Here is a 10602-nt window from a genome sequence, read left to right on the forward strand (position 1 = left end):
ACTCCATCTCAAAATTTAAGGTGATAGGGCTGGAGAGATGACTCATGGGCCGGAGATTTGATTCCCAGCACCCCATGGCAGCTCACAACAGTGTGTAACTCCAGTTCCATGGGAATCCTACGCCCTCTTCTGGTCTCCTCAGGTACTGCATGCAAATGGTGAGCAGATCTACATGCAGGCAAGATAAAATAAACACAAAATAAAAATTAAAAGATCTTGGGGGGAAAGGCGGAGAGTGCCAGGCAGTGGTGGTGCACGTCTTTAATCCCAGCACTCAGGAGGCAGAGGCAGTGGATCTCTGTGAGTTCAAGGCCAGCCTGGGCTACAGAGTGAGTTCCAGGACAGCCAAGGCCACACAGAGAAACCCTGTCTCGAAAAACAAAACAAAAGGTTGAGAGTGATAGAAAACACCAGACATCTACCCCTAGCTCTGCACACTGTATACATGCATGTGCACAAACACACATGTGTATGTACCTTCATGGGCACACACATACACAAACAGGTGCATACACATTCATATACACGCACAGAGGAGGGAGGGGGCTGGAGCATTAGAGAAAAGCTGTCGTTCTGACTTCCTTACCGCTATCACTTTAGACACAGACTCCTTACATTGTGTATTAGTTGTGTTTATGTCTATAATATATCGCCCAAACTGGACAGCTTAAGGGAGGAAAGAATTTTGCCTCGAAGAGTTCAATCTGTCACAGTAGCAGTTCAGTCCACACATGGCGGCCAGGAATAAGGAAGCAAGACAGGAGGGCAGCCAGGTATAATATACCCTGAAGGACCCGCCCCTGGCGACCTATTTACTTCATCTAGGCCCGATCCCCTAACATGTGCCATGGCAAATGCGAGCATGTCTGCACGCGCACGCGCGCGCGCGCACACACACACACACACACACACACACACACACACGAAGGGAGAGAAAGAAAAAAAGGAAGGAAGGAGGAAGGAATAAAAAGAAGAGAGAGGGGGTAACTTCTTAAATTAAAAAAGAATGGAGGTCGAAAGTGGTAGTGCACGCCTTTAACGCTGGCACTTGAGAGGCAGAGGCAGGTTGGACCTCTGTGAGTTCGAGGTCAGCCTGGTCTACATAGCGAGTTGGACTGAGGACGTGGCTCAACCGCAGAGTGCTTGCCTAGAATTCATGAGTATCTGAGTTCAATCTCCAGCACCCACCCTCGGAAAACAACCAATCACCTTTTCGAACCTGCATGCGTTGGGCTGGAGGTGTAGGGCAGGCTAACCCCTATGAATGAGGCACTATTCCTCAGTACCAGGAATAAAAGAGGGGGAAAAAAATCACAGTTCTGGGTTCCAGCCCAGCTCAGCAGCTCCCTGACTCCCTGGAACGTTCACGGTGACCGGGAGAAATAAAGCAGATTAGAGCCCAATCATTCCACCCGCTCCAGGGCGCTCAGAGGGCCGGCTGCAGACCCAGCTTTGCGTTTTCTCTTTTGGTCCTCCCCAGCTTCCATAGCAGACCCACTGTTCTAGACTCCGGAACTGGCGGCGTTTCCTGGGCTTCTGCGCAGCTGCTCCCGGTCGCCGTGGAAACCGGCCAGCCAATCAGAGCGTGTGGCCCTACTGGCTGACGCGGCGGGGATCTCGGCGCGCTGGGGCGGTGGGCTTCCTGGGCTTCTCGGTTACGGACAGCGATGCTGAAGGCCAAGATCCTCTTCGTGGGGCCCTGCGAGGTGAGGCCGGGTTCGGGGGCCTCCTAGAACTGGGGCTGCTCCCGGGAGGTGCAACGTGGAACCAGCATCCCCACTGGGGGCGGCGGCTGGCGTTGCGGTGGCCCACGGAGCTGCCAGGCCTTGATCCAGTGGAGGAGAATGTTGAGGTACCCAGGTCCTAATGCCAAAGGGAGTGAGGGGCGTCTCATGACTCCCCCTCCGAACCTTCCCCGCAAAAGGAATTTGTCCACTGGATGAGAAAACCAGATTTTTCAATATAGGGTCCTGGAGCAAGTGGCTGTTAATTATGAGGGAATTACTACATAGGTAATTCACACTATACACCAAATTAAAGTTCAGATGGGCCAGAACTAAACATGCAAATAAGCTAACTGTAGAAGGAAGCTGGACATAGTGGCACACGCCTGTATTACCAGGACTCAGGAGGCAGAGGGAGGAAGATCATCAAGTTCAAGGGCAGCCTGGGCTACATACGTACTGAGTTCTGGGAGAGCCCGGGATGCAATGTGAGGTGCTGTCTCAAATAACGTAGTGGGTGGGTGGATGGATGGATGGATGGGTGGTTTGGATGAATGGATGGATGGGTGGTTTGGATGAATGGATGGATGGGTGGTTTGGATGAATGGATGGATGGGTGGTTTGGATGGAGGATGGATGGATGGATGGATGGATCGATGGATGGATCGATGGATGGATCGATGGATGGATCGATGGATGATGGGTGGGTGGATGGATGGGTGGATGATGGGTGGATGATAGATGGATAGACAGATTATAAATGAATATGTGAATCACCTAGATGGTTCGTTAAAGCTCATATCTCTGGGTCCCAGCTCAGAAAGTTTGCTTATGTTAGGTCTTGTTATTTGGTGGCAATGTCTTGCTATGTAGTTCAGGCTGGACTTGAACTCAAGATCCCCCTGCTTCAGCTTCCTGAGTACTGGGACTATAGGCCTGTGTCACCATGCCCTGGACACCCTAGTTGTGGTTCCTGAGTAGGTCTGGGAAGAATGTGGGAAGTCATATTTTGTACATTGATCTGTTGTTGTTTGTTTTTGCTCTTTTCGGGGGGCCCGCCACCCGGCTACCAAATAAATCACACAGAGGCTTATTCTTAATTATATATGCTTGTTTCTTGCCAGCTTTTCTTATCTTTAAATTAGCCCATCTGTCTTTTGCCTCTGGGCTTTTTCCCTTTCTCTATGTCTGTACACCTTTCTTTCTTACTCCGTTGCTGGCTGTGTAGCTGGGTGGCTGGCCCCTGATGTCCTCCTCCTTCTCTCGCTCCTTCTCCTTTTCTCCCAGATTTCTCCTTTTATATATTCTTTCTGCCTGCCAGCCCCACCTACCCTTTCTCCTGCCTTGCTATTGGCCGTTCAGCTCTTTATTAGACCACCAGATGTTTTAGACAGGCACAACAACACAGCTTCACAGAGTTAAACAAATACAACATAAACAAAAGTAACACACCTTAAAATAATATTCTACAATATTGCTCCATGGACCAAACATGAGAACTACTGTACATTCATAGGTGAATATATGGCAAAGATGTGTTCTTAATCTTAAGTTAGGAGACTGGGCATGTAGCTGGATAATAGAATGTTTGCTTGGCATATAGGAATCCCTGGGTTCAATCCTCAGCACCACATAAAACTTTCATAGTGGCACATACCTCAGTTCCAGTATTTGGAAGGTGGCGGCAGGATGATCAGGAGTGCAAAGTCACAGCCCTGGCTACAGTAGCAAGTCTGAGGCCAGCCTGGGATACATAAAATCTGTCAAAGGAAAAACTTCCTGAGTTAAGGATGATGTTTAGCATGCACAAAATCAAGGAAGGATTGAGCCATGTATGGTGGTGCAGGCCTGTGACAGCACACAGGAGTCTAAGACAGGAGGATTGCCACAAGTTTGAGGCGGTCTGGGCTACATAGTGGTTTTGAGGCTAGCCTGGGGCAGAGAGGAGGAGAAGGCTTAAAGGAAATGCCAGCAGGGCCTGGAAAGATGGTTTGGTGATTAAGATCACCCACTGCTCTTGCAGAGACCTTCGTTTGGTTCCCAGCACCCATGTCAGCTGACACACAACTGCCTACAACTTCCAGATGTGACAGCTCTGGCCTCTGGGCACACACACTCAGCACGCACAGTCACACACACAGACTGCGCATAATGGAACATACATTTAATTCCAGCACTGAGGAGGCAGAGACAGGTGAATCTGAGTTGGAGACAGCCTGATCCACATAGTGAGTTCTAGGCCAGCCAGGGCTACATAGTAAAACCCTGTATATATATATGTATGTGTGTGTGTGTGTGTGTGTGTGTGTGTGTGTGTGTGTGTATAAAATGTTAAAGAGCACAGCTGTAGTTTGGAGAAAGTCTGCAAAATATGTTACAAATCTAGGTTTGTGATAGACACCGGTAATTTCATCATTTTGAAGGCTGAGGCAGGAAGATTGACAATTGGTACCCAGCTTGGGCTGCATAACAGGTCCTTACCTCAAAACAAGTAGTTTAGAGAACAGAGTATAATTGCAGAGAAGTGTGTGTGTATTTATTTACTTATTTATTTGTTTCTTTGTTTGTGTATTTATTTTTGAAACAAGATCTCATGGAGCCTAGAATGACCTGGAACTCCTGGTCTTCCTACTTCTTCTCACCACCTCTCCAACCCTTCTCTTCCCATTCCTTCCCTTTTATCTTCCTCTTCATTCCTTTCTCCTATCCTGTAGAGTTTTACAAGGCCTCACTCAAATGTAAAAGACTGGCTTCTGAGAAGCAATTTTGGAGGAGAAGGGACCTTTGCTTTGTATTTAGGCATGTGCAGTATTTCTTTGTTCAGTGGATGGTGCAAATACATAAAGAAGATCTGAAAAGCAGATCATAGCTCTGAGAAGGGAATGGATGGGTGGGTGGATGGATGGATGGATGAGAGGCTGAGTGGGTGTTTGAGTGGATGGGTGGAATGATGAATGGGTGAGTGAGTTGAGTGAATGGGTAGAAGGATAGATGTGTAGGTGGATAAATGGATGGGAGGGTTATTGGGTATTGAATGGATGAATGGGCATGAGTGATTAGTTGAGTAGATAGGTGGATGGATGGGGGTGAGTGGATGGTTGGATGGATGGATGGATGGATGGATGGATGGATGGATGGATAAGTGGTTGGATGGATGGATGGATGGATGGATGGGGTGAGTGAGTAGTTGCATACATGGATGGATGAGAGGGTGAGTGGGTGGTTGAGTAGATAGGTGAATGGATGGGGGAGGTGAGTGGTGGTTGGTTGGATGGATGGATGGATAGATGGATGGATGGAAGGGTGAATAGAAACCTGGTCTGGGTAGAGGGCTCAGAAAGGTTCTTACTGTCCTGTTGACTGTTTATAGGAATGTTGATTACTTACATAACACATGAGGAGAAGTAGATTGCTGACTTGACCTAACCAGCAAGAATCCACACACCTGGGTCTCAGCGTTGACCTTGACCCTCTTGGTGACCTCATATCTGTAACAGACTGATGGGCTAAAGCTGTGGAGAGAATCAGGGGAGGGGTGGTGGGACACACACTTACCTGGGTTTTGTTGTGTGCTTTCTGCTTTTCTGTTTTCAGATGAGTTCACTGAGTACCTGCCAGGCTGCAGGAAAGGCATGCTGCTGAGTATCTGCCAGGCTGCAGGAAAGGCATGCTGCTGAGTACCAGCCAGGCTGCAGGAAAGGCATGCTGCTGAGTACCAGCCAGGCTGCAGGAAAGGCATGCTGCTGCCAATCTAAGCCCTGCCCACTGTGCTAGGGCGGGGCAGTGTCCTTCCAGACAGAGCGCTCTCTGTTCTAGAGATCCCAAGGAGTCATGGCCAGTACTTCACCACACCTAGTCCCAGGCTGGCTACAGGGTCTCACTCTGTAGCCCAGGCTAGCCTGAAACTTGCGTTCTTGCTGCCTCGGCCACCTGAGTGCTGGGGTTACAGGTGTGTGCCCCCATAAATGGTCGATGAGGGATGCTGTGTGGCTGATTGCTCTGCTCTGTCGGCTTTTACTTTCACAGAGTGGCAAAACAGTGTTGGCCAACTTTCTTACTGAATCTTCGGACATCACTGAATACAACCCAACACAGGGTGTGAGGTGAGCCTGCCCAGTCGGCATCTCTAAAGCAGTTGTGAAGCACTGTTTATTCCTACCTTTGGTGCGGGGCACATTCCGAAACAGCCTCCTAATAAAGGGCCTGCTACGCTGTTTGTGTTTTTAGGATCCTGGAGTTTGAGAACCCACATGTCACCAGCAACAACAAAGGCACGGGCTGTGAATTCGAGCTCTGGGACTGTGGTGGTGACTCTAAGTAGGTTTTCTTTAACGTTGCTCTGCTTCGACAGCTGACTGACAAAAAGCAGGGTTGGGGTTGGGTGGCTCAGTGGTAGAGCACCTGCCTAGAATCCCCCAGTGAGGTGCTGGGGTGTGACTCAGTGGTAGAGCACCTGCCTAGAATCCCCCAGTGAGGGGCTGGGGTGTGGCTCAGTGGTAGAGCACCTGCCTAGAATCCCCCAGTGAGGGGCTGGGGTGTGGCTCAGTGGTAGAGCACCTGCCTAGGATCCCCCAGTGAGGGGCTGGGGTGTGGCTCAGTGGTAGAGCACCTGCCTAGGATCCCCCAGTGAGGGGCTGGGTTGTGGCTCAGTGGTAGAGCAGTTACACAGCATGTGTGAGGCCCCCAATGCTCCAATAATAATAGTATAATAACAACATTTAGCTGAGGATGACCTACCACTGTCTCTTGGCTTCCTTTCCACCTGGCAGGTTTGAGTCCTGCTGGCCAGCCCTGATGAAGGATGCTCATGGAGTGGTGATCGTCTTCAATGCTGACATCCCAAGCCACCTAAAAGAAATTGAAATGTGGTATTCCTGCTTCGTCCAGCAACAGTTCCTCCAAGACAGTCACTGCATGCTTGTGGCCCACCACAAACCAGGCTCTGGAGGGGACAAGGGCAGCCTGGCTTTGTGTAAGCACCCTAGACTTCTTTTCTTGCTTATGTCTCCACTATTTCAAGCATTTCTCTGTGTGTGTGCATGTGCGTGTGTGCGTGTGTGAGTGCACAAAAGCATAGGTCTGCTAGTGTTTGGAGACCATAGATCAACATTAGATGTCATTCTCAGGAAAGCCATTCACCTTGGGGCTTTATTTTTTTATTTTTTTGTACTTATTTATGTTTGTGTGTCTGCCTGTGTATGCATATGTACCTCCTGTATACGGGTGTTCATAGAGGCATGTATTAGCAGTAACATGCTTGCCTAGAATCCCCCAGTGAGGGGCTGGGGTATGGCTCAGTGGTAGAGCACCTGTCTAGAATCCCCCAGTGGTGTGGCAGCGTGCAGCCCTGTTACAGAGCACCTGTCCAGTATGCATAATGCTGTGCAGCACCACACAAAAGACAAAAACAAGCACCTGCCAGTACCTGTTTGGGTATCTTTCCCATTGCCAAGGGGTAGTTTCAGTTTTTGGTTTGGTTTGGTTTGGTTTGGTTTTTCTAGACAGGATTTCTCTGTGTAGCCCTGGCTGTCCTGGAACTCACTTTGTAGACCAGGCTGGCCTCCAACTCAGAGAAATCGGCCTGCCTCTGCTGGGATTAAAGCCTTGTACCACCACCAAGGCCATTCCCTGTGTGTCAAGCAGGTTAAAAGTTTTAGGAGTTCAGCATGTCTCTGAGTGTGCTAGCACAAGTGTGTGATCTCAGCACTGGCAAGAGTTCTAAGCATGCCTAGGATACATTGCAAGACCTGCATGGCGGGAGGGAAGGAGAGAGCGAAAGAGAAAAGTGATATTCCAGTAGCCTGGGTCGTTGCATGCTAGAGAGCTCATTGTTCAACCGTGAAGCCTAATTAACGGGCCTCATTTCCCTGTGGAGCGCCCCCCTTGAACAAGCTGAAGCTGGTGCACTCAAACCTGGAGGAAGACCCCGAGGAGGTCCGGGTGGAATTCATCAAGTATTTAAAAAGCATCATCAACTCCATGTCAGAGAGCAGAGACCGCGAGGAGATGCTCATCATCACCTAGTGTCCCAGGGCTGCCTCCTCCCAAATGACGCTGACCTCCCCAGGCAGAGCTGACATCCCACCCGGCTGCTGACACGCCCTTCTCCTTGTGGCTATACAAGTGTTCCTTGTCTGCTAGAAGGCACCAGGAAGAGTCAGGCATGGTGGCACACGCCTGTGATCCCAGCCCTTGGGAGGCTGAGGTAGGAGGGTGGAGAGTTCAAGGCCAGCCTGGGCTACAGAAGGAGCCCTTATCTCAACCCCTCCCCAGAAGCAACAAGCAGCCCCGCCTTGCTGTCTCGCTGTCACACCATAAACACATCCTTCCAGCAGCCCTTCTTGGTGCTGTGCTTTCAGCTTCAGCTGTTTATTGGTGATGAATGGGATGAAGTGGCCCAGAGCAGAGAGATGATGTGACCTCTGATGTCCCTGAGGACACATGTGCTAGAGCTGCTTTCGGGCTTGACCACAGGGCTATTTGCTATAAAAGAATAAGCAACAGGGGCCAGTGAGATGGCTCAGTGGGTAAGAGCACTTGCTGCCAAGCCCTACAACCTGAGTTCAATCCCCAGATCCCACTTCAAGGTGGAAAGAGAGATCTGCCCCTCCAAGCCCTCCACAGCACAAACACAATATAGAATTTAAAAAAGGAATCAGGCTGGAGAGATGGGTCAGTGGTTAGGAGCACTTGCTGCTCTTGCCAAGGACCTGAGTTCAAATCCCTGCACCCACACATTGGGCAGCTGTGCCTGTAACTCTAGCCCGAGGAGATCCAGTGTCCAGTGTCTTCTTCTGGTCCCCAAGGGTACACACACACATACACACACACACACACACACACACACACACACACACACACACAGACTGTATTAGCTGCTTTTCTGTTACGTGACAACGCACCATGACCAAGGCAACTCTGAGAAGAATTGATCTGGGCTTATGGTTCCAGAGAGATGATAGTTCATCAAGACAGGGAGACGTGGCAGCAATCGGCAGGCGTGGCAGCAGGGACAGGAAACTGAGGCTCACATCAAACTCCAGACATGCATCAGAGCGCAAGCAGAGAATGGCACCAGTGAATAGACTTAGTTCCTTAAGCAAGGCCACGCCTCCTAAAACTCCCAAACAGTGCCGTCCATTGGGAGGCAAGTATTCAATGCCCAAGGCTATGAGGGACATCTCCTTCAAAACACCACACACACAAATATACACAAATTTTTTCAAAGGGGGGAGGGATCAACAGATGAGTGGGCCAGTTGTGTGGCCCCACAGGGGAGCATGTGCTTGGAATCCCCCAGCGAGGGACTGGGTTTAGAAATAGATCACTAGCTTAGCATGCGGAGACCTTCTGTTCCATTTCTAGAACTGAAAAGAAAGAAAGAAAAATCAACCATGCCAAGTGTCTTTTTAAATGAGTGTACCGGGATTAGGGAGATGGCTCAGTTGGTAGAGTGCTTGACTTACGAGCCTGAGGACCCAAGTTCAGTCCCCCAAACCAGTGTAGACGCGGGGCATTGTGGCGTGCACTCGTAATCCCGGCCCTGGGGAGCCAGAGACAGACGGATCCCCGAGGCTTGCTGGCCAACTAGCCTGTTCTGTATGGTGAGCTTCTAGCCTATTAGAGTTCCGGTCTCAAAAAAAGGTGTGGGCTGGATTCAGAGTCCCAGAACTCAAAGTCAGGCAAGTATGGCAGCTGGCTGTAACCCCAATACAGGAGGGGCAAAGACGGGACCCACGGGGGAACTGGCTGGACGAGCTGGAATCGGCCAACTCTGGGTTCAGCTAGAGACCTCGACTTACAAAGTGGAGTGTGATCAAGGAAGATATCTATCGTCACTTTGGGGCCTCTGAAGGCACACATGCCCACACACACACACACACACACACACACACACACACACACTCAAGCACATGCAAAGAAAACAGATGTGGTGCCTGAAGGACAGACTACCAAGGCTGTCCTCTGGACTTCACACCCATGTGCACACACATGCACCCACAAAGGATGTTATTTGGGCACATGCTTGTAATCACAGCTGTCAGGAAGTAGAAGCAGGAGAATCAGGACTTCAAGTCAGCCTCAACTATGTAACAATTTCAAGGCTAGCCTGGGCTACATGAGACCCTGGATTGTTTCTAGAGGACAAGCAAAATCAGTATACATGAGATCACTGGTGAAAATGTGAAAATGGGATTGCTCCCAGCGTTCACTGCAGTCACCATTCCCGGTAACCTGATGGAATGTTGCTAATGTTGTCAAGAAAAGGCTGTGAGATGGCCCAGCGGGTGATGGCGTGTGCTGCCAAGCCTGATGACCTGGGTTTGACCTGCAGAAGCCACGTGGTGGCAGAAAAGAGCCAACTCCTGCAAACTGTCCTCTGACCTCCACACGCACGCCCCACAGCACGCTCACAAGTGTGCTCAGAAACACACACGGACACAGAAAATAAAAATAAATTAGCAAGAATCTTGCCTCGATCTCTTCTCATTGTGAGGCTTCACTCTAAATACTGGAGGTTGGAAATCCAAAACTGATACGTACTGGGTCCAAATCAAGGTGTCCCCAGGGTCATCATGCTAGGTGAGCCAACAGAGTTACTGTTTTTGTTGTTGTTTATGGGGGTACTTTTAGAGGCAACTCTCACTGTGTGACCCTGGGTGGTCTGGAACTCACTTTTTAGATCAGGCTAGCCATAAACTCACAGATACCTGCCCGCCTTTACCTCCGCAGTGCTGGGATTAAAGGCATGCACCACCTACTGAAACCTGGGGGACCATGAACCAAAGAGCAATCTTCTCTTTCTTAAAAGTTACCTCAGGCCAGGCAGTGGTGGCGCATGCCTTTAATCCCGGCACTCGGGAGGCAGAGCCAGGCG

General features: G+C 49.9%; 1 protein-coding gene across 2 annotated transcripts; it reads left to right on the forward strand.

The window, feature by feature from the left end:
• Positions 1 to 1565: 1565 nt before the first annotated feature.
• On the forward strand, positions 1566 to 8058 carry Ift22 (intraflagellar transport 22). Of its 2 annotated transcripts, none has more exons than XM_059248945.1 (5): positions 1566 to 1706; positions 5751 to 5827; positions 5952 to 6041; positions 6494 to 6696; positions 7600 to 8058. In XM_059248945.1, the coding sequence occupies exons 1-5, from the start codon at positions 1668 to 1670 to the stop codon at positions 7746 to 7748; spliced, it is 558 nt and encodes a 185-aa protein (XP_059104928.1). In that variant the 5' UTR covers positions 1566 to 1667; the 3' UTR covers positions 7749 to 8058. The 2 variants fall into 2 exon arrangements, with proteins under 2 accessions (XP_059104928.1, XP_059104930.1); XM_059248947.1 differs by lacking the exon at positions 1566 to 1706 and adding an exon at positions 1713 to 1852.
• Positions 8059 to 10602: the final 2544 nt, after the last annotated feature.

Source organism: Peromyscus eremicus, chromosome 23, assembly GCF_949786415.1.
Source record: "Peromyscus eremicus chromosome 23, PerEre_H2_v1, whole genome shotgun sequence".
NCBI classification, from domain to species: domain Eukaryota; kingdom Metazoa; phylum Chordata; class Mammalia; order Rodentia; family Cricetidae; genus Peromyscus; species Peromyscus eremicus.